At 40.6% G+C, this 25,186-nt stretch overlaps 1 protein-coding gene across 3 annotated transcripts in view; it reads left to right on the top strand.

Annotated features, from left to right (window-relative positions):
- Positions 1-4,982, top strand: part of Abcb4 (ATP binding cassette subfamily B member 4) — a 215,940-nt gene extending 210,958 nt beyond the window's left edge. Inside the window, exons 26-28 of one of the 3 annotated variants that reach the window (XM_032907038.1) lie at positions 80-286; positions 3,025-3,171; positions 3,772-4,982. In XM_032907038.1, the coding sequence (XP_032762929.1) occupies positions 80-286; positions 3,025-3,171; positions 3,772-3,978 (561 nt within the window). In that variant the 3' untranslated portion in view covers positions 3,979-4,982. The remainder of the gene's footprint in view (positions 1-79; positions 287-3,024; positions 3,172-3,771) is intronic. The other 2 variants (XM_032907036.1, XM_032907035.1) reach the window with 2 other exon arrangements.
- Positions 4,983-25,186: the final 20,204 nt, after the last annotated feature.

The raw sequence follows: 25,186 nt of genomic DNA on the forward strand, positions 1-25,186 counted from the left end.
ACCCCATTCCTAACTTGGATTGTTTTGTTTGTTGATGTCTATTCTTGAGTATAATGGCTTGTGGGTTTCTGTTTTTAAGCTCCTCGATGGTCAGGAAGCAAAGAAACTCAATGTCCAGTGGCTCCGAGCTCAACTTGGCATTGTGTCCCAGGAGCCCATCCTGTTTGACTGCAGCATCGCCGAGAACATCGCCTACGGAGACAACAGCCGCGTCGTGTCTCAGGATGAGATTGTGAGGGCGGCCAAGGAGGCCAACATCCACCCCTTCATTGAGACACTGCCCCAAGTGAGTTAACTCCAAACTTCTCAGCTGAACTCCAGGCAGGCTCATGGTTTTCCCTGAAGCGATTTCCAAAGTCCTTGCAATAGTCTCATAGCGAAGGGGCTGATGTGTCTGGGAGAAGACACTGGCCTTGATGATAGGAAGTTTCATCACCCTCAGGCAAATGAGACGCCCATGAGAGAAGGTCAAGTTCAAAGGCCTTACCTCAGGTCCCATGTTAGTGTTCTAGGTTACATGTGCACTTCAGTTTGTTGCAGTCCATATGCTGCTTTCCCCACAAATGTAAGCTTTTGATTTTGACAGTCTTCTAGAGTCACACACCGTTGTGTGGAATACAGAGATTTCATGTTTTCTTTTTCTAGTCTTCGCTAATAATAACCTTGTTCTGAACTATGATACAATATCCAGAATGTTGACATCCAGACCAGTTTACTCATGCGTGTGTGTGTGTGTGTGTGTGTGTGTGTGTGTGTGTGTGTGTGTGTTTCTGCATAGCTGGAGTACAGCTGTGCATCCTGGGGAGCCGGTGTACATTCCTGTACTGACACTGAAGATCCAGAGCATTGCCTTCACATGAAGATTCCTTGTGCTACCATCCTTCCATTCATATGCCCCTTCCTCCCACTTCAGTCTCACAGCTCTGGCAATACTCATTAGTTCTCGGTTCGCATCCCTGGCCATTGTAGAGACAGTATGCACACCTAGGATGGGAGCTTGTATGGCCAGGCTCTCACTCAGCACCGCTATCCTCTTATTTGCTGAATGGCATTCCGTGCATGGCTGAACCACAAGTTACCTCTGTTAGGGCTCCTGTTCAATCCTGGGTTTTGGCACCAATGTTAGGTTTCAAATCTCAACCCGTGCCTGGACAGAAAACACCAAGCCACCATGGTTCCACGTGGAGAGGTTTAATGAGAGAAGAGTAGAAGAGCGGAAAGGCGGCCAGCCATGGGCACGTGGAGGGGGTGGGGGATGGGGAAGAGGGCAGGAGCAGCAAAGAACAAAGAGTAAGAGAGGAGTAAGAGAGGGCAAGAGAGGGCAAGCAGCCCCTTTTATGGTGTCAGGCTAGCTGGCTGTTGCCAGGCAACTATGGGGCAGAGCTTTCTTGACTGTTCCCAGGTAGCTGTGGGGGTGGAGCTTAGACTGAATACCAACAACCTCTCTCCTAGAGAAGCTTACCACAGTAAATCTAAATTTGAGGTTGCGAATTCCTGACTACTGTGTTTTACATAAGCCTAGGTCCTAATATTTCCGGAATAAATACCCAGCAGCAAACCATTGAAACACATAATTGTGTCTTGTTTGTTTTACAAAACAGTACACCTAAAGACTTCCCGTAACCACCATTTATAGACCTCCCAGCATGTTCTAAAGACTTGCCGGCATTTAGTATGGCTGTGAGGTTTTTATCTGCAGCCGTTTGATAGGAATATAAGATATATCGCAGTGGTCCTCTTATGCATTTACTAAAGGGAAAGTGAAGTCCCTGTCATTTATTATGCATTTGTAGCTATAATCTCTTTGGTAAAATGTCCCTTTATATCCTTTAAAATTTTTCTAGGTTTTTTTTTCCTGTTGAGCTTTGAGTCTTTTATTCTCATTACTTTTAGATATGTATTTCGGGAATATTTTCTTCAAGTTAAAATTTGTTTTTTTTTTCCTAAGTGGATGCTTAACAGAACAGAATTTTCAATCTTAGTGAATTTATTTTCCTTTCATGCATCTTGCTTTCGGATGCCAAATCTGTCACCGAGTCTACACATGCCTGTCTGAAAGATGTTCTCTGTTTTAAGAGAGTCCAGTTGTTTTATGACTTACCTTCAAGTGTGGTCTATTCTGCGCTCCGTATTCCTTGGGACCTGTATAATCATGGCAAGATGACTTCCATTAGGGTGAAGGTAGAGGCATTTCCTCTAATGAATTCTTTCAGAACGCATGGGCCAACTGCAGAAGAGCTTAATCCCCACCCCCCTACCCCAATTCTATACTGCTGGGAATTAAAAGTGAGTCACACAAATAAATGACTTTAAATTGTCTCCCAGTTAACCTTTGGTGCCTAGGCACTGACCTGAACCAAGTAGTGATGACTGCAGGGAAACTTTAAACTTTCACCAGTTGACCTGATTTTGACACTGGACCTAAGGAGGTGAATTCCCACACTGTACATCACCCTGAACTTTGTGAAGAAGTCAACTAAATATACATCCGTCTTCCTGTGCTTTTCCCAAGGCTGAAAGCTTTCCTAGATTCCCAAAGTATACAAAAGTTTTTTTCTTTTATTTATCTCCTCTCTAAAAAGCCCTCCTTCCATCTTATGTCCACATTCCTCCCTTCTTTTTTGTATCGTGTCACACAATAATTATAATTAACATTTAAGTCAATATTGATTATTAAGCTGTTAAAAGAGAATAAGCTAGTTTTTACATGGGTCATATGACTACTTCAAACTGAAAGAAAAATAACCCTTCGTGAGTCTAAGCTGTGATTCTACTGAAATCAGATTAAATGGTATTCATGTTAATGGCAGTAATTTGAAATAGCTCGGTTTCTTGTGACAGAATACCATTGAAAACTAAGGGCACTGCATTCTCGTTCAGTTTTGAAGGCAAACATTATCTGGAGCTGAAAATACATTGTTAAAAATAACATTTACTAGAGAAACATCTATCGATTTTAATGTTTTTCCTTGTAAAGTCAACTGTATTAAAACAGTTTTACCTTTATTGATGGCTAACTTGCAGAAGTATGAAACAAGAGTAGGAGACAAGGGGACACAGCTCTCTGGAGGCCAGAAACAGAGGATTGCTATCGCCCGAGCCCTCATCAGACAGCCTCGGGTCCTACTGCTGGATGAAGCCACGTCGGCTTTGGACACTGAGAGCGAAAAGGTCTGCCTCCACCTGTCTTACTAACCTAGCAGAAAGATTGATGAGGAAAGCCAACATGAGGAAAGCAAACACGAGTTAGATACGATTATTTTGGAGTAATAGAACGTGTGCTTCTAAAAAATACACATATATTTCTAAACATGAAAGTAGCGTTCAAAAGGAAAAAATTGAAAAAAATCATTTTGGTGCATGAACTGTAATGAAAAACTGAAAAGGGCTTTAAAGAAGAGATTAAGAAGATGATATTAGCAATTAGTTAAAAAGTTTAAACAGTTCCGAGGGTCATTTGTATCATGGAAGTCCATTTCTGTTATAATTGCAAAGCAAAATATAATGGCGCAGAGCACAACGGCAGTCATGTAAAATGCACATGCCTGAAACCTCGAAGTGGAGCACAATGGCGGTCATGTAAAATGCGCATGCTTAAAACCAGGATGTGGCGCACAACCGCAGCCATGTAAAATACGCATGCCTAAAGACATGTTCACAGAGATTAGAAAAAGAATTATAGTTGATGCTGCTCAGATACCATAGCTTTAAATATCCATCAAGCGTGTTACTCCAGTACTCAGTACAAAGCTCTTGTTGGGTTTTCGACAGGTCGTCCAGGAAGCGCTGGACAAAGCCAGGGAAGGCCGCACCTGCATTGTGATCGCGCACCGCCTGTCCACCATCCAGAACGCAGACTTGATCGTGGTGATCGACAACGGCAAGGTCAAGGAGCACGGCACCCACCAGCAGCTGCTGGCCCAGAAAGGCATCTATTTCTCCATGGTCAACATTCAAGCTGGCACACAGAACTTATGAACTCTTGTTACAGTATATTTTTAAAATAAATTCCAATCGTTTTTTCACTTTATGATGCATAAGTCTCTCGGTGAAGTTGCAAAATATAGATCTGTCTTATTCCACGTCAGTTTAAAGTTCGGCCTGATGGCTTGTGCTACCGCATTTGACACTGAAAAGCTGGAAGCCACATCTGCCTGGACACATGCGACACCTACCTTGACAAAATATAAGAACTACCGCGTGGATCTCTCTCCCTGAGCTGTCAGCATCCCTCAGAGAGACCAGCAATGCTCAGGCATACACGTGGGAAACATTAATAGAGATCCCAAATGAGAGCTCGTTCCCATGGCTCTGAATAGGTAGGCATGTGACAGGGTGCTTTTGGACCAGGTTTCCAAGTGCAGAGGAAAATTAGATTAGCACTCTGCATTCCTCTACGGTAGAATAGAAAGTATCGGTTGTCATGATCATATGTTGTTTATTGTTTATATTCATTAATGTGTTCAATCCTACATATTAATGGGTTCAATGTAGTACTGTCATACTTGGGATATGCAGCAGCAGATCCAACCACCCTTTCCCATCCCCTCACAGCCCCTCCCTAATCTTAAGTAAACATTATTCTGCGTGCAGGTGGTCATATTTTAGCTTCATATGGACATTTGGTACTCATCTTTCTGTCTAGTTCATTTTTTCTTAACATCTGTCCATTCCAACCATGTTGCTACAAATGATGACTTCATTTTCCTGGTCTCTTTTCCTCTTGTACGACTGGAGATCAAACTTAGGGTAGGTATGAATTCTAACACGGAGCTAATTGCCCAGGTTTCTTCCCTTCTTTACGACTGAACAATAGTCCACTAGTAAATATAGCACACGTCTTTATCTATTGACGGACGTCCAGGCTCACTGTGTATCTTAGCTGCTCTGAGTACTGCTGAATGAAACATGGACATATGGGTATATATTTTGCATGTTGTCCCATTTGCTTCTCTGTTGCTGTAATAAAACACCAACCCCAAGCGACTTGTGGGAGAAAGGGGTTTGTTTGGCTTACAGGTTTCAGTCCATCATCTAGAAAGGCCAAGGCCGGTTTCTGGAGACAAGACCTGAAGCAGAAGCCGTGGAAGAATTCTGCTTACTGCTTTGCTCGCCATGGCTTACAGCCTATACTCTTACACAGCTCGGGCCCACTTGCCCAGGGGTAGCTCCACCCACATTGGGCTGGGCCCTCCCACATCAATCATTGATCAGACATGCCCACTCACCAATCTACCGGAGGATATTCCTCAGTTGAGGTTCCTCCTTCCGGTGTGCCAATTCGCAACTGAAGCATAGCCACCGGACGTGCTGACTACATGTCCTGTGGATATATACTCAGAAGTGGGTTGGCTGGATGATATGAGTATTCGAGTTTCAGCTTTTTGGGTAACATCTATCCTGTTCTCCATAATCCTAATAGTAAAATATATTCCTATCAACGGTGCATGGACATTCCTTTTCAGCTGCATTTGCAATTTTTTAAAAAATTTTCTTTATGTTCATAGGCATAGCTGGAGTGCTGCATTACTGACTTTTCTTTGCTATGATAAATACCATGACCCTTTGCTTCCTTCTTTCACTTCATACATTCAATGATCTTGTTCTGCTTTGCTATAAACTTCTTCCTCTCTTTTTATAACCCGTTTTCATAACCCCTCTTTTCATAACCTACACACATAGACACGCCTACGTAGATTCTGCACATGTGGTATAGGACTATCTTTAGGTCCGACCATCATAGCTGGGTCTGTTGACTGTTTACCTCTGGGAGGAAAGGGCTTATTTCAAGCTTAGAGTTCATCAAAGGAACTCCAGGCAGAACTGAAGCAGAAGTCATAAGAGAATGATGCCTATTTGCTTGCTCTTTGTGGCTTGCTCAGTCTAGCCACTTGTAGTAACCAGGACTACCTGCTAAGGGGTGGAACTGCCCTCAGTCACCACACCAATTACCAATCAAAAACGCACCGCAGGTTTGTCCACAGGCCAATCTGGTAAAAGGCATCTTCTCTATTGAGGTGCCCTTCTCTATGAATCTAACCTGGGTTGAGTAAATGTTAAAAACAAGCCAGAACAGAGGGGTTGAGAAAGGTCATTAGACCCTTTGCCTGAGTGTCCAGCCTCCCAATGGAGTTGTATGCAAATCTTCCCTGACTATTGTCTTGGGCGAGAGGCTAAGGGATAGAGGTGGGAGAGGACGAAGAGAGCGATCTCCTTCTACACAGTCATGGAAAAGTCATCAGCCTTGCCGAGTACAAACCTTTTAGTGTGGCCTCTTTAAGGTCAACTATGCACCTGCCTGGAAGGGCTCCTCTACTTGCTCTGTAAGTCTAACACATTTATTGCTTTTCCCGTGTGAACTTTGATGAAGTCATATCTCAGTTTGTCACTGAGATCTTAGGAGGGGAAGATATTATGTATATCTTCCCAGGGAAGGAATTTAAGGAACAGTATGTGAGAGAACATAAGCAATATTTATTTATTTTTCAGCATTCTTTTTCTTGGATTTTTTTATTTACATTTCAAATGTTATCCCCTTTCCCAATTTCCCCTCCATAAACCCCCTATCATACTGCCCTCACCCCTGCTTCTATGAGGGTGTTCCCCCACCCCTTTCTGCCTCCCTGCCCTGACATTCCCCTACATTGGGTCCAGCCTTGGTAGAATTAAGGGTTTCTCCTCCCATTGGTGCCCAACAAGGCCATCCTTTGCTACATATGCAGCTGGAGCTATGGGTCTATCCATGGGTACTCTTTGGATGGTGGTTTAGTCCCTGGGAGCTTTGGTTGGTTGGTATTGTTGTTCTTATGGGGTTTCAAACCCCTTCAGCTCCTTCAATCCTTTCTCTAACTCCTCCAATGGGGCACCTGCTCTCTGTTCAATGGTTGGCTGTTAGCACTCGCCTCTGTATTTGTCATGCTCTGGCAGAGCCTCTCAGGAGACAGCTATATCAGGCTCCTGTCAGCATGCACTTCTTGGCATCAGCAATATTGTCTGGGTTTGGTGGCTGTATGTATATGGGTGGGGCAGTCTCTGGATGGCCTTTCCTTCAGTCTCTGCTCTAAACATTGTCTCCATATCGCCTCCTATGAATATTTTTGTTCCCCTCTTCTAAGGTCTAAAGCAATGATTCCTAGTTCCATTCATTTTAACCAGATGTCACCATTTTATTCTTCTTTACCCCTGAATGCAGTTTCGTTATATGTATACACCATGGTTTCTCTATCCATTCATTAGCTGATGAACCCCTACAGTGTGATTCCATGTCTCAGGCAAGTGAAGAGTGTGACTTATAAACATGGATCTAGTATCTCTGTGGTATGCTGTTTGAGACTTAGAATCTTTTGGGTGTATCCCTGGGAGTGGTATTGATGGATTGTATTGCAGCTCTTTTTTTTTTTTTTTTTTTTTTTTTTTTTACTTTATGAGAACCCTCCATACTGACTTCCATGGTGACTGTTTCAGTGTACATCTCCACCAACAATGGGCCAGGATTTCTTTTTATATACAGCATTGTTTATTGTTTGCCTTCCCGATGTGTGCCCACTCACAGGGATGGGATGGAATACCAATGTAGTTTAGTTTGTTTGTGATGCAGGGTCTCATGTAGTACAGGCTGGCCCTGAACTTGCTATTAGCCTTCCCTGGCCTTGACCTCTTAATCCTCCAGAATGCTGGATTATAACTGTGAACTGTGACATCCAGCTTCAGTGCAGTAGGGGTTTGTTTGTTTTTAGTTTAAGAGAAGTCCTCACCGTGTGGCCCTGTATAGCCTGGAATCCACAAAGATCCACTTGTCTCTTACTGCTAATTTACATTTCCCTGATGAGTAATGATTCTGAAAGATTTTTAAAAATGTATTGCTCACTTACGTTTCTTCCTTTAGAACTGTCTATTCGTGAGTTTCTTCCCCATCTGTGCTATTAATGCCTTTTCTTTCTTTGCTCTCTTGGCACTGGCTAAAATTTCTGGCAGTCCATTGAATAAAAATGGTGAGAGTGGATACTCCTTTCCTCCTCTTAAAAAATAGTCTGTTTTTCCCCATTCAGTGTGATACTGGATATGCATTTTATCGTATATACCTTAATTGTTTTCTGAAGCAATTCTGCTATGCTATTTTTCAAGGGTACTATAGTGAAGGAATATTTTTGGTCTGTTCATTTTTTTTTTCATGTCCTCTTGGTTCAAATTTGGTAAGTTAACCTATGTCAAGATTTTAGCTTGCTCTTTTTCTAGATTTTTCTAATTCCCCAGCATATAGCTTTTCATGGTACTAGTCATGTTCATATTTGTGTGATGTCTTGTTTTCACCGATGACTGTGTCTTTTCTGTCTTAGTCTGACTAAAGGCTTGCTGAAATTATTTGTCCTTTGGGGAGAAAAAAACCAACTCTGTTCCACTGTTATTTTTGGTGCTGACTTTATCTTTATTTCACTAGTTTAGTTCTAAACTGATTTTGATTTCTTCTGGCTTTTCAGTGCCCTTAAGATAGATTGTGTAGTTTATGTAAGTTCTATACTAATAGCTATAAAATCTCCCATTAGTACTTTTTTTTTTTTTGGCTCTATCTTGTAAAAGTTGGTCTGTTGTATTTCTACTGCCACTTATTTCAAGAAACTTTAAATTTCCTTTCTGACTTTCTCTATAATCTTCTCTTTTTGGAAATATATTACTCAGACTCTATGTATCTGTGTAACTCTTAAGAATTCTTTTGTGATTGATTCAATTTCATTCTATTGTGATCAAGAAAAGTGCTTCAATTTTTTTTAATTTGTGTTTTATATATTGAAATATGATCCATTCTTGAGGAAGTTACACATGCAGATGGAGTAATGGTTGAGTGGAAGTTTCTATAAATGTTCATTGGATCCATTTGACCTGTAATATAGTTTAACTTTTGTCTCCTTCCAGTCTTATGATTGCTCCATTAATAAAATTGTTGTGTTGGTATTTATTTATTTTCCTATTGTATTGGAAACCTATCTTTCAGTTTTGGTCAATAGTATCAGTTTTATAAAATCGGGTCTCCTACCATGTATGTAGTATTACGATCATTACGTTTTCTTATACAGTTAATCGGTTTTTATATACAGTAACTCATTGTTCTATGATATTTTTCTATCAAGTCATCCCTTTCTGATGTAAGTATAGTTGTTTCTGTTTATTCTAAGTTCCCATTTGTTTGGAATATCATTTTTATTCTTTATCTTTTGGTATCTCTGTGTGGCTTTACTGGTGAGTTTCTTACAAGCAGCACAATGTTGGGTATTGAGGGTGTAATTTTTTCTTTTACTTAAAATTTTTTTTACATAATACATCCTGATTATTGTTTTCCATCCCTTTACTCCTACCAGTTCCTCCCCATATCACCTCCCATCCAGATTGACTCCCTTTCTGCCTCTTATTAAAAGCCAGACAGGCATCTAAAAGATAGTAATAAAACGTAAGACAAAACAAAAATTAATACATTAGAATTGGACAAAATAAATAGAAGGAAAAGAGCCCAAGAGAAGGTACAAGCAACAGAGACCACTCATTCACAAACTCAGGAATCTCATAAAAAAACATTAATCTGGACACCATAAAATACAAAGTGCAAACCCGTGCAGGCTCTGTGCGTGCTGCCTCAGTATCTGTGAGTTCATATGAACTTTGATCATCCTGATTTAGAAGGTCTCATTTTCTTGGTGTCCTTCATCCTCTTATATTCTTTCTGCCTCCTCTTTCAGTGTTCCCTGAGCCCTGGAGGGAAGAGATTTAGGGCTGAGTATTCCAAGGTTTTTCACTCTCTTAATACCAGGGTGTGGGTCTCTTTATTTTTTCCCATTTGCTAAAGGAAGATGCTTCTCTGACGATGGCTGATTAAGGCTCTGATCTAAGAGTATATTAGAATGTCACTAGGAGTTATTTTATTTTTGTGTAATATTTGGTCTTGCTCTAAGACCCTGGGTTATCTAGTTTCAGGTTCTTGGTCACTCAAGCAGTGTCTGGTATGACTTCCATTTCCTGGAGTGGGCCTCAAGTCAAATCAGATGTTGGTTGGCTGTTCCCACAAGCTTTGTGTCACCATTGCCCTAGCACATCTTGCAGGCAGGATACCCTTGTAGACCAAAGGATTTGTGGCTGACTTGGTGTGTATGTTTCTTTTCAGGTAGTGTGCAGAGCACCTTTTTGTACCAAAGATGCTTGAATGTAGTAGTGAAAGCTCTATGTAAGCACTGGTTTGACTTCTCCATGTTCAATGAATCTGTGTTGTCTTCAGCAATGAGGCCTTGCTGTCAGTTTGTGGTCTTAGTAACAGCCTGGTTGCTTGGGGATTCCCATGAAACCTCTTTGGCCAACAACTCAATGAGATGTAATCCCAGTACTGGAAGCTTCATTGATGGCAAGAGATGGTCAACTGGGACTCTATCACTCCCATTATTTGGCAGTTTCATTTAGATCATCTTCATATATGTATATGCTTTAGAAAGAGTCAACTATATAGGGTTTCCATACCACCCCGAAAGGAAACTCTGACCTTAGCTGTCTCTTCCTTTACTTCCTATCTCATTCCCCTCTCTCTTCCCCTTCTCCACTTGATCCTTGCATCCAGCTCTTCATATTGGTCCATAACTACATATTCTATTTCTCTTTCCTAACAAGATCTATTTGTACCCCTAGTCCTTTACTCCATAGCTACTCTATACTCACCTTGTGTGACTTGATGGATTATAGCTTGGTTATTTTGACTTAGCAGCTAATATCCACATATAACTGAATGCATACCATATTTGTCTTTCTGAGTCTGGGATACTTCGTTTTTATTCTAGTTTTATCCTAGCACCATCGATTTACCTGCAAACTTCATTTTATTTTTTAACAGCTAAGTAATACTCTATTTTGTAAATATACCATATTTTCCTTATCCATTCTTCTGTTGAGGAATATCTAGGCTTCTCTAAATTTCTGGCTATTATTAAACAGAGCAGCAATGAACATAGCTGAATAAGTATCTCTGTGGTAGGTGAAGCATGCCCAAGAGTGGTATTGTTGGATCTTGACATAGATCAATTTCCATCTTCCTGAGGGGCTGATTTCCACAGTGGCTGTACAAGTCTGTAGTCCTACAAGGGATGGATGTTTCCCTTACTCCACATCCTTACCAGCATTAGTTGTCACTAGTTTTATTGATCTTAGCCTTTCTTGTGGTTCTAAGATCCAAAAGTAATTTTGATTTGCATTTCCCTGATTGTTGCATGAAGTAATAAATAGAATCCTATGCTACCACCAGCAAGGCACCCGTGGACAGGCCAGTCGGTTCTCAGCCTGGCAGACTCCCTGACTCAGAGCTTTGCAATCTCTCCACCCAGCTCGCTAAGTTCCCAAGGTAGGTCGCTGACAGGCCAGCCCCACACTTCCAAATTCCCACGGCTAGTTGGGGTCCACTTCTCGCAAACCCATGCTTTGCCTCCATACCTTTCTTTCTGGAACCCAGTTGAGTCCCTACGTGAAGGGAGACACCACACAAACTTAGTTTAGAGTCAACAGGTAACACAATCACTGGGGGCAGCAACTAGCATCCTAATTTGTAAGGCATTTGAAGTTATAAATCTTCTGGTAGAGGGTCCCGATGGATCCACTGTCTGAACCAGGGGCTTCCCCCACCTACATTCTGTTCTTTATCAACTCTCTCATCCAAAAGACCTATCTTTTCACCTGCTTCTCCTCTTCCCCTCTCCAACCTGAAAGTCCTGCCTACTAGCCCAGTGATTGGCTCCTTGAAATCTTTATTAGAGAAAGATTCTGCCACACCTGAAGATTAAGGATATTGAACATTTCTATGAGTGTTTCTCAGCAATTTGAGATTCCTCTATTGAGAATTCTGTTTAGATCTATTAATTGGGTTATTTGTTTTCTTGATAACTAGTTTCTGGAGTTCTTTATATATTTTGTATATGTCGTTGGTAAAAATCTTTCCCCATTCAGTAGGCTGCACTATGTCCATATGACAGCATCTTTTGCCATGCAAAAGTTTTTCAGTTTTATGGGGTCCCATTTATGAATTGTTGATCTTAGTGCCTGTGCTAACAGTGTTATGTTTGGAAGGTGTTTTCCTGTGCCAATGAGTTCAAGGCTCTTCCACTCTCTCTATCAGCCTCAGTGCATCTGGTTTAACGTTTAGGTCTTTGATCAATTTGGATTTGAGTTTTGCGCAGATGATTAGTATGGATCTATTTGCATCCAGTTTGATCAGCACCATTTGTTGAAGATGCTGTCTTTTTCCTCTCAGTGTATGTTTTTGGCTTCTTTATAAAAGAAAACAAAAGAAACAAACAAAAGAATAACAACAACAGAACCCAAGTGTCCATAGGCCTGTGGATTTGTGTCTGGGTCTTCAGTTTGATTCCATTCATCATCATGTCTGCTTTGTGCCAATGCCATGCTGTTTTTATTGCTATAGCTCTATTGTACAAATTGAGGTTAGGGGTGGGTGATGCCTCCAGTAGTTCTTTTAGTATTCAGGATTGTTTTAGCTATCCTGAGTTTTTGTGTTTCCATATGAAGCTGAAAATTATCCTTTCAAGATCTGTAAAAAGTTGTGATGGGACTTTTGTGGGAATTGTAGTTAATCTGTAGATTGCTATTGATAGGGTGCTATTATCATGTTGATCCTACCAATCAATCCATGAACATGGGATATCTGTGTTCTGATATCCTTTTCGATTTCTTTCTTAAAAGACTTGATGTTTTTATCATACATAGCTTTCATTTGCTTGGTTAGAGTTACCCTGATTTTGTTAATTTGGATACTTTCTCTCCACCTTTCAGTTTATTTGGTCCTCCCACACATCCTCATCCCAAGTTAAAGTTATAGAATCACATTTTTTTATTACCAGTTAATGGCCTTGCTTTCACCACGGACTTTCACTGATGCTGACTGCTCTGAATCATAATGTGTCAACGAGGTGCTAAGGGTACCTGGAAGAGAATGGCTGACAAGAGATGCGAAGAAGGAAGCCAAGACAAGAGTCTGATCAATTTTATTTTTTCCCAAGGCTATTTATATCATAACAGGGGTATCAGAGGGACGGGGGAACTGGGAAACATTTACTCAGGCCTAGGACACAGTATTCATGTGGTCAGCTGATGTCAACAGGATGTTGGTTTCTCAGAAAGGTTACAGGTTGAGGTGGGCACTCCTGAGGCTGCAGAGCGGAAGAGACCACCAACACTGCCCACCCCTGCCCACATCCCTGACCCAAGAGGAAACTGTACAAGGCCTCTGGGTTCCTGTGGGGGAGGGCCCAGGAGCAGCAGGAGCCCTGCCTGAGACACCGCCGGAACCTGAAGGAAACAGACCGGATAAACAGTTCTCTGCACCCAAATCCCGTGGGAGGGAGAGCTAAACCTTCAGAGAGGCAGACACGCCTGCAAAACCAGAAGAGACTGCTCTCTGCACACATTACTGAGTCCAGAGGAAAACACCGGAGGCCATCTGGAACCCTGGTGCACGGAGGCCCCTGGAAGAGGCGGCGCAGATCTTCCTGGTTGCTGCCACCTCGGAGAGCCCGTGGGCAGAACCCCGCGAGCGAACTTGAGCCTCGGGACCACAGGTAAGACTAACTTATCTGCTGCAAGTGACCTGCCTGGTGAACTCAAGGCACAGGTCCACAAGAACAGCTGAAAACCTGTAGAAAGGAAAAACTACAGGCCCGAAAGCAGAACACTCTGTCCCCATAACTGACTGAAAGAGAGGAAAACAGGTCTACAGCACTCCTGACACACAGGCCTATAGGACAGTTTAGCCACTGTCAGAAATAGCAGAACAAAGTAACACTAGAGATAATTTGATGGCGAGAGGCAAGCGCAGGAACCCAAGCAACAGAAACCAAGACTACATGGCACCATCGGCGCCCAATTCTCCCATCAAAACAAACATGGAATATCCAAACACACCAGAAAAGCAAGATCTAGATTCAAAATCATATTTGACCATGATGCTGGAGAACTTCAAGAAAGACATGATGAACTACCTTAGAGAACAAGTAGAAGCCTACAGAGAGGAATCGCAAAAATGCCTGAAAGAATTCCAGGAAAACATAAATAAACAAGTAGAAGCCCATAGAGAGGAGACACAAAAATCCCTGAAAGAATTCCAGGAAAACACAATCAAACAGTGGAAGGAATTAAAAATGGAAATAGAAGCAATCAAGAAAGAACACAGGGAAACAACCCTGGATATAGAAAACCAAAAGAAGAGACAAGGAGCTGTAGATACAAGCTTTACCAACAGAATACAAGAGATGGAAGAGAGAATCTCAGGAGCAGAAGATTCCATAGAAATCATTGACTCAACTGTCAAAGATAATGTAAAGCGGAAAAAGCTACTGGTCCAAAACATACAGGAAATCCAGGACTCAATGAGAAGATCAAGCCTAAGGATAATAGGTATAGAAGAGAGTGAAGACTCCCAGCTCAAAGGACCAGTACATATCTTCAACAAAATCATAGAAGAAAACTTCCCTAACCTAAAAAAAGAGATACCCATATGCATACAAGAAGCCTACAGAACTCCAAATAGATTGGACCAGAAAAGAAACACCTCCCGTCACATAATAGTCAAAACACCAAACGCACAAAATAAAGAAAGAATATTAAAAGCAGTAAGGGAAAAAGGTCAAGTAACATATAAAGGCAGACCTATCAGAATCACACCAGACTTTTCGCCAGAAACTATGAAGGCCAGAAGATCCTGGACTGATGTCATTCAGACCCTAAGAGAACACAAATGCCAGCCCAGGCTACTGTATCCTGCAAAACTCTCAATTAACATAGATGGAGAAACCAAGATATTCCATGACAAAACCAAATTTACACAATATCTTTCTACAAATCCAGCGCTACAAAGGATAATAAATGGTAAAGCCCAACATAAGGAGGCAAGCTATACCCAAGAAGAGGCAAGAAACTAATCGTCTTGGCAACAAAACAAAGAGAAGAAAAGCACACAAACATAACACATCCAAGTATGAATATAACAGGAAGCAATAATCACTATTCCTTAATATCTCTCAACATCAATGGCCTCAACTCCCCAATAAAAAGACATAGATTAACAAACTGGATACGCAACGAGGACCCTGCATTCTGCTGTCTACAGGAAACACACCTCAGAGACAAAGACAGACACTACCTCAGAGTGAAAGGCTGGAAAACAACTTTCCAAGCAAATGGTCAGAAAAAGCAAGCTGGAGTAGCCATTCTAATATCAAATAAAGTCAATTTTCAACTAAAAGTCATCAAAAAAGATAAGGAAGGACACTTTATATTTATCAAAGGAAAAATCCACCAAGATGAACTCTCAATCCTAAATATCTATGCCCCAAATACAAGGGCACCTACATACGTAAAAGAAACCTTACTAAAGCTCAAAACACATATTGCACCTCACACAATAATAGTAGGAGACTTCAACACCCCACTCTCATCAATGGACAGATCATGGAAACAGAAATTAAACAGAGACGTAGACAGACTAAGAGAAGTCATGAGCCAAATGGACTTAACGGATATTTATAGAACATTCTACCCTAATGCAAAAGGATATACCTTCTTCTCAGCTCCTCATGGTACTTTCTCCAAAATTGACCATATAATTGGTCAAAAAACGGGCCTCAACAGGTACAGAAAGATAGAAATAATCCCATGCGTGCTATCGGACCACCACGACCTAAAGCTGGTCTTCAATAACAGTAAGGGAAGAATGCCCACATATACGTGGAAATTGAACAATGCTCTACTCAATGATAACCTGGTCAAGGAAGAAATAAAGAAAGAAATTAAAAACTTTTTAGAATTTAATGAAAATGAAGGTACAACATACCCAAACTTATGGGACACGATGAAAGCTGTGCTAAGAGGAAAACTCATAGCGCTGAGTGCCTGCAAGAAAGAAACAGGAAAGAGCATATGTCAGCAGCTTGACAGCACACCTAAAAGCTCTAGAACAAAAAGAAGCAAATACACCCAGGAGGAGTAGAAGGCAGGAAATAATCAAACTCAGAGCTGAAATCAACCAAGTAGAAACAAAAAGGACCATAGAAAGAATCAACAGAACCAAAAGTTGGTTCTTTGAGAAAATCAACAAGATAGATAAACCCTTAGCCAGACTAACGAGAGGACACAGAGAGGGTGTCCAAATTAACAAAATCAGAAATGAAAAGGGAGACATAACTACAGATTCAGAGGAAATTCAAAAAATCTCAGATCTTACTATAAAAGCCTATACTCAACAAAACTTGAAAATCTGCAGGAAATGGACAATTTCCTAGACAGATACCAGGTACCGAAGTTAAATCAGGAACAGATAAACCAGTTAAACAACCCCATAACTCCTAAGGAAATAGAAGCGGTCATTAAAGGTCTCCCAACCAAAAAGAGCCCAGGTCCAGACGGGTTTAGTGCAGAATTCTATCAGACCTTCATAGAAGACCTCGTACCAATATTATCCAAACTATTCCACAAAATTGAAACAGATGGAGCACTACCTAATTCCTTCTATGAAGCCACAATTACTCTTATACCTAAACCACAAAAAGACCCAACAAAGAAAGAGAACTTCAGACCAATTTCCCTTATGAACATCGGCATAAAAAATACTCAACAAAATTCTGGCAAACCGAATCCAAGAGCACATCAAAACAATCATCCACCATGATCAAGTAGGTTTCATCCCAGGCATGCAGGGATGGTTTAATATCTGGAAAAACCATCAACGTGATCCATTATATAAACAAACTGAAAGAACAAAACCACATGATCATTTCATTAGATGCTGAGAAAGCATTTGACAAAATTCAACACCCCTTCATGATAAAAGTCCTGGAAAGAATAGGAATCCAAGGCCCATACCTAAACATAGTAAAAGCCATATACAGCAAACCAGTGGCTAACATTAAACTAAATGGAGAGAAACTTGAAGCAATCCCACTAAAATCAGGGACTAGACAAGGCTGCCCACTCTCTCCCTACTTATTCAATATAGTTCTTGAAGTTCTAGCCAGAGCAATCAGACAACAAAAGGAGGTCAAAGGGATACAGATCGGAAAAGAAGAAGCCAAAATATCACTATTTGCAGATGATATGATAGTATATTTAAGTGATCCCAAAAGTTCCACCAGAGAACTACTAAAGCTGATAAACAACTTCAGCAAAGTGGCTGGGTATAAAATTAACTCAAATAAATCAGTAGCCTTCCTCTACACAAAAGAGAAACAAGCCGAGAAAGAAATTAGGGAAATGACACCCTTCATAATAGACCCAAATAATATAAAGTACCTCGGTGTGACTTTAACCAAGCAAGTAAAAGATTTGTACAACAAGAACTTCAAGACTCTGAAGAAAGAAATTGAAGAAGACCTCAGAAGATGGAAAGATCTCCCATGCTCATGGATTGGCAGGATTAATATAGTAAAAATGGCCATTTTACCAAAAGCGATCTACAGATTCAATGCAATCCCCATCAAAATACCAATCCAATTCTTCAAAGAGTTAGACAGAACAATTTGCAAATTCATCTGGAATAACAAAAACCCAGGATAGCTAAAACTATCCTCAACAATAAAAAAAAAGGACTTCAGGGGAATCGCTATCCCTGAACTCAAGCAGTATTACAGAGCAATAGTGATAAAAAACTGCATGGTATTGGTACAGAGACAGACAGATAGACCAATGGAACAGAATTGAAGACCCAGAAATGAACCCACACACCTATGGTCACTTGATTTTTGACAAAGGAGCCAAACCATGCAATGGAAAAAAGATAGCATTTTCAGCAAATGGTGCTGGTTCAACTGGAGGTCAACATGTAGAAGAATACAGATCGATCCATGCTTATCACCCTGTACAAAGCTTAAGTCCAAGTGGATCAAGGACCTCCACATCAAACCAGACACACTCAAACTAATAGAAGAAAAACTAGGGAAGCATCTGGAACACATGGGCACTGGAAAAATTTCCTGAACAAAACACCAATGGCTTATGCTCTAAGATCAAGAATGGACAAATGGGATCTCATAAAACTACAAAGCTTCTGTAAGGCAAAGGACACTGTGGTCAGGACAAAACGGCAACCAACAGATTGGGAAAAGATCTTTACCAATCCTACAACAGATAGAGGCCTTATATCCAAAATATACAAAGAACTCAAAAAGTTAGACCAAGCAGGGGAGACAAATAACCCTATTAAAAATGGGGTTCAGAGCTAAACAAAGAATTCACAGCTGAGGAATGCCGAATGGCTGAGAAACACCTAAAGAAATGTTCAACATCTTTAGTCATCAGGGAAATGCAAATCAAAACAACCCTGAGATTTCACCTCACACCAGTGAGAATGGCTAAGATCAAAAACTCAGGTGACAGCAAATGCTGGCGAGGATGCGGAGAAAGAGGAACACTCCTCCATTGTTGGTGGGGTTGCAGACTGGTACAACCATTCTGGAAATCAGTCTGGAGGTTTCTCAGAAAATTGGACATTGAACTGCCTGAGGATCCAGCTATACCTCTCTTGGGCATATACCCAAAAGATGCCCCAACATATAAAAAGACCGTGCTCCACTATGTTCATCGCAGCCTTATTTATAATAGCCAGAAGCTGGAAAGAACCCAGATGCCCTTCAACAGAGGAATGGATACAGAAAATGTGGTACATCTACACAATGGAATATTACTCAGCTATCAAAAAAACAACGACTTTTATGAAATTCGTGGGCAAATGGTTGGAACTGGAAAATATCATCCTGAGTGAGCTAACCCAATCACAGAAAGACATACATGGTATGCACTCACTGATAAGTGGCTATTAGCCCAAATGCTTGAATTACCCTAGTTGCCTAGAACAAATGAAACTCAAGACGGATGATCAAAATGTGAAGGCTTCACTCCTTCTTTAAAAAGGGAACAAGAATACCCTTGGCAGGGAAGAGAGAGGCAAAATTAAAACAGAGACTGAAGGAACACCCATTCAGAGCCTGCCCCACATGTGGCCCATACATATAGAGCCACCCAATTAGACAAGATGGATGAAGCAAAGAAGTGCAGACCGACAGGAGCGGATGTAGATCGATCCTGAGAGACACAGCCAGAATACAGCAAATACAGAGGCGAATGCCAGCAGCAAACCACTGAACTGAGAAGGACCCCGTTGAAGGAATCAGAGAATGAACTGGAAGAGCTTGAAGGGCTTGAGACCCCATATGTACAACAATGCCAAGCAACCAGAGCTTCCAGGGACTAAGCCACTACCTAAAGACTATACATGGACTGACCCTGGACTCTGACCTCGTGGTAGCAATGAATATCCTAGTAAGAGCACCAGTGAAAGGGGAAGCCCTGGGTCCTGCTAAGACTGAACCCCCCAGTGAACTAGACTGTCGGGGGGAGGGCGGCAATGGGGGGAGGGTGGGGAGGGGAACACCCATAAGGAAGGGGGGGGAGGGAAGGGGATGTTTGCACTCGAAATGTACATAAGAAATACTCAAGTTAATAAAAAAAAATAAATAAATAAAAAAAAATAAAATAAAAAAAAAAGAAAGGTTACAGGTCATTACATTGGGTATCGACGTTAGATGTATTTCTCAGCAAGGTCAGAACTTTATCATATCATTATTCATCCTGGCCACCAGATTTGTATTAGTCTTCTGGCTGGGGATTTTCCATGAACCCAGTCATACTTAACGCTAACCATAATAATAACATCAATAATGGAAGGTTTCAAAGACATCACTCCCAACAATAATGTAAATATCGGATACGTAGATATCTGATATGTGACCCCCAAAGTGGCCATGACCTACAGGTTCAAAGCCTCTTCTTTGGACTGTTTATGTGCATCTGGAGCCAGGCAATTTTTCATTGAGTTCATTCTTTTCCTTTGTCAATTTATTCAGAGATACTAGAAGCAACTGCCTGTCTGATAGGTAGGACTTACTGATTTTCTTCTACTTGTTCATTCTGAACACACCTTGGTCATGCTTATTATATTAAAAATGTTTCATTCTTTAAATTATTTTGGATTTAATTATTATCCGATGTCTATGAATGTTTTGCCTCCATGTGTGACTGCGCACATGTGAACCTGGTGCCTTGGAGGCCAGGGAAGGTTGTTAGACTCCTGGGTCTGGAGTTACAGATGACTGCTATGTGGATGCTGGGAACTGAATCTGAAAGGCGGCCAGGGCTCCAAAACTCTGAGCTGTCTCTCCAGACCCACAAATGTTTTTATTTCCTCTTGTGTGCATCTACTCTTCTAGTAGAATTTATATGCCACATGCTTTCATGATGGTAGTTATTGGTCAGTTTAGATTATGCTTTCTTTTTTTAAATGGATATTTTATTTACTTATATTTCAAATGCCATTCCCTTTCGCTGTTTCCCCTCTGCAACCTTTTTATTCCATCCCCCCTTACCCTGTTTATATGGGGATGCTCTCCCACCCACCCATGCACTCCCACCTCACCGCTCTAGCACTCATTTATACTGTGGCATTGAGCTCAAGAGGACCTAGGGCCTCCAATCCCATTGGTGCCAGATAAGGCCACTTCAGTTCCTTCAGTCATTCCCCTAACTCCTCCATTAGGATCCCTGTGATCAGTCCAATGGTTGGCTTCAAGCATCCACAACTGTATTGGTCAGGATCTGACAGAGCCTCCTGCCAGCAAGAGCTTCTTGGCATCAGCAATAGTGTCTGCGTTTGGTGTCTGCATATGGGATGGATCCCCAGGTGGGGTTGCTCTGGATGGCCTTGCCTTCAATCTCTGCTCCACTCTTTGTCCCTGTATTTCCTTTAGGCAGGAAGAATTCTGGGTTAATATTTTGAAGATGGATGGGCAGTCCCATCCCTCAACTGGGGGTAAGGGGGCGAGGTCATACCTAACCTCTGAATATGGTCTCCACAGGTTCTCTCCCTCCCCTTTGTGGGGTATTTCAGCTAATGTCATCCCTGTGGTGTCCTGGGAGACTCTTGCTTTCATGGCATCTGGGGCATTCTGGTGGCTACCCCCAGTTCCCTGTCTCCTATTGCTATACACTTCTGTTCAATTCCCTGACCCTCTGTGCGTCTCCTTCATCTCCTCCCTTATCTGATTCTGCCCGTCTTTTTTTCCCTCTCCCTCCTTACTTCCTCCCAAGTCCCTCCCACTCTCTACTTCCCTTGATTATTTTGCCCCCCCTTCTAAGTAGGACTAATGCATCTACTCTTTGGTCTTACTTTCTCTTGAGCTTCATGTAGTCTGAGTTGTATCGTGGATAATCCAAGCTCTTTGCCTAATATTCACGTATCAGTGAGTACATAACATGTGACTTGGTTATCTCACTCAGGATATTTTCTAGATCAACCCATTTGCCATCGAATTTCACAAAGTCATTGTTTTTTAATAGTCAAGTAGTATTCCATTGTGTAAATGTACCACATTTTCTGTATCCATTCCTCTGTTGAAGACGATCTGGGTTCTTTCCAGTTTCTAGTTATTATAAACAAGGCTGCTATGAACATAGCGCAGCATGTGTCTTTATTGTATGTTGGAGCGTCTTTTGTATATATGCCCAAGAGAGGTATAGCTGGGTCCTCAGGTAGTGCAATGTCCAGTTTTCTGAGGAACCTCCAGACTGATTTCCAGAGTGGTTGTGCCAGCTTGCAATGCCACCAACAATGGAGGAGTGTTCCTCTTTCTCCACATCCTCTCCAGCATCTGCTGTCACCTGAGTTTTGGATGTTAGCCTTTGAATCTGATTGATGTGAGATAGAATCTGAGGGTCTTTTTGATTTCCATTTCCCTGATGACTAAGGATATTGAACATTTCTTTAGGTGCTTCATGGCCATTCAAGTTTCCTCAGTTGAGAATTCTCTGTTTAGCTGTGCACTCCATTTTTAAGATTATTTGGTTCTCTGGAGTCTAACTTCTTGAATTCTTTGTATATATTAAATATATACAAAGATGCAGGACTGGTAAAGATCCTTTCCCAATCTGTAAGTTGCCATTTTGTCCTAATGACAGTGTCCTTTTCCTTATAGAAGTTTTGCAATTTTATGGTCTTATTTGTTGATTCTTAATCTTAGAACGTAACTCATTGGTGTTAGGTTCAGGAAATTTTCCCCTGTGCCCATGTGTTCAAGGCTTTGCCCCACTTTCTCTTCTATTAGATTCAGTCTATTTGGTTTTATGTGGAAGTTCTTGATCCACTTGGACTTGAGCTTTGTACAGAAAGATAAGAATGGATCAATTTGCATTGTTCTGGATGATCACTAGTTGAACCAGCATCAATTGTTGAAAATGCTGTCTTTTTTTCACTGGTTTTAGCTTCTCTTTCAAAGATCAAGTGACCGTAGGTGTGTGAGTTCATTTCTGAGTCTTCAATTCTATTCCATTGATCTACTTGTCTATTTCTGTACCAATATCATGCAATTTTTATCACTATTGTTCTGTAGTACAGCTTGAGGTCAGGGATGGTAATTCTCCTAGATGTTCTTTTATTATTCAGAATACTTTTCACTATCCTGGGTCTTTTGTAATCCCAAATGAATTTAAGAATTGCTCTTTCTAACTCTATGAAGAATTGAGTTGGAATTTTGATGGGGATTGCATTGAATTTGTAGATTGCTTTTGGCAAAATGGCCACTTTTACTATAGATCCTGCCAATCCATGAGCATGGGAAATCTTTCTATCTTCTGAGATCTTCTTCAATTTCTTTCTTCAGAGACTTGAAGTTCTTGTTGTAAAAATCTTTCACTTGCTTGGTTAGAGTCACACCAAGGTATTTTATATTATTTGTGACTATTATGAACAGTGTCATTTTCCTAATTTGTTTCTCAGCCTGTTTATCCTTTGAGAAGAGGAAGGCTACTGTTTTGAGTTAATTTTATATTCAGCCAATTTGCTGAAGTTGTTTATCGGCTGTAGGAGCTCTCTGGCGAAATTTTTGCAGTCACTTAAGTATACTATCATATCATCTGCAAATAGTGATATTTTGACTTCTTCCTTTCCAGTTTGTATTCCTTTGACCTTCTTTTGTTATCTAACTGCTTGTGCTAAGACTTCAAGTACTATATTGAACAGGTAGGGAGAGGGTGGGCAGCCTTGTCTAGTCCCTGATTTTAGTGGGACTGCTTCAAGTTTCTCTCCAATTAGGTTGATGCTGGCTACTGGTTTGTTATATATTGCTTTTACTATGTTTAGGTATGGGCCTTGAATTCCTGATCTTTCCATGACTTTTAAACATGAAGGGGTATTAAATTTTTCAATTGCTTTTCAGTACCTAATGAAATGATCAATTGTTTTTCTTTGAGTTTGTTTATATAATGGATTACCTTGATGGATTTCCATATATTAATCATCCCTGCATCCCTAGGATGAAGCCTACTTGATCATAGTGGATGATCATTTTGATGCGTTCTTGGATTAAGTTTGGGAGAATTTTATTGAGAATTTTGGCATTGATATTCACAAGGGAAATTGGTGTAAAGTTTTCTTTGTTGGGTCTTTGTGTGGTTTTGGTATCAGCATATCTATGGCTTCACAGAATGAATGGGGTAGTGTTCCTTCTGTTTGTATTTTGTGGAATAGTTTGGACAGTATTGGTATTAGGTCTTCTTTGAAGGTTTCATAGAATTTTGCGTCTGGTCCTGGGCTTTTGTTGTTGTGGTGGTGGTGGTTGTTGTTGTTGTGAGACTATTAATAACTGCTTCTATTTCTTTAGGGATTATGGGATTGTTTAGATGGTTTATCTGATCCTGATTTAACTTTGGTACCTGGTACCTGTCTAGAAAATTGTCCATTTCATTCAGATTTTCCAGTTTTGTTGAGTATAAGCTTTTGTAGTAGGATCTGAAATTTTTTTAATTTCCTCAAATTCTGTTGTTATGTCTCCCTTTTCATTTCTGATTTTCTTAATTTGGATACTCTCTCCATGCCCTCTGGTTAGTCTAGCTAAAGATTATCTATCTTGTTGATTTCCTCAAAGAACCATCTCCTGGTTTTGTTGATTCTTTGTATAGTTCTTTTCATTTCTACTTGGTTTATTTCAGCCCTCAATTTAATTATTTCGTGCCATCTACTCCTCTTGGGTATATTTGCTTCTTTTGTTCTAGAGCTTTCAAGTGTGCTGTCAAGTTACTAGTATATGTTCTCTCCAGTTTCTTTTTAGAGGCACTCAGAGCTATGAGTTTTCCTCTTAGCACTGCTTTCATTATGTCCCATAAGTTTGGGTATGTTGTGACTTCATTTTCATTAAATTCTAAAAAGTCTTTAATTTCTTTATTTCTTCCTTGACCAAGTTATCATTGAGTAGACCATTATTCAGCTTCCATGTGTATGTGGGCTTTCTGTTGTTTTTGTTGTTATTGAAGACCAGCCTTAGTCCGTGGTGATCTGATAGGACGCATGGGACTATATCAGTCTTCTTGAATTTGTTGAGGCTTGTTTTGTGACTGCTTATATCGTCAATTTTGAAGAAGGTACCATGAAGTGCTGAGAAGGTATATTCTTTTGTCTTAGGATAAAATGTTCTATAGATATGTTAACTCCATTTGGTTCATAACTTATTAGTTTCACTGTGTCTTTCTTTATTTCCTGTTTCCATAATCCATTGATGAGAGTTTCCATTGATGAGAGTGAGGTGTTGAAATCTCTCACTATTATTGTATAAGGTATTATGTACTTTGAGCTTTAGTAAAGTTTCTTTTTATGCCCCCTTGCAATTGGAGCATAGATGCTCAGAATTGAGAGTTCATCTTGGTAGATTTTTCCTTTGATGAGTATCAAGTGTTCTTCCTTATATTTTTTGATAACTTTCGGTTGAAAGTCAATTTTATATGATATTAGAATGGCTACTCCAGCTTGTTTCTTTGGACCATTTGCTTGGGAAATTTTTTTTCCAGTCTTTTACTCTGAGGGTGTCTGACTCTGTCTTTGTCACTTAGGTGCATTTCCTGTATAAAACAAAATACTGGATCCTATTTATATACCCAGTCTGTTAGTCTTTATCTTTTCATTTGGGAATTGAGTCCATTGATGTTAAGAGATATTAAGAAAAAGAGATTGTTGTTTCCTATATTTTTGTTATTAGAGGTGGAATTTTTAGAGTCTATCTCCTTTTGGGTTTGTTGAAAGATTACTTTCTTGCCTTTTCTAGGGAGTAGTTTCCCTCCT

Source organism: Rattus rattus, chromosome 6, assembly GCF_011064425.1.
Source record: "Rattus rattus isolate New Zealand chromosome 6, Rrattus_CSIRO_v1, whole genome shotgun sequence".
NCBI classification, from domain to species: Eukaryota; Metazoa; Chordata; class Mammalia; order Rodentia; family Muridae; genus Rattus; species Rattus rattus.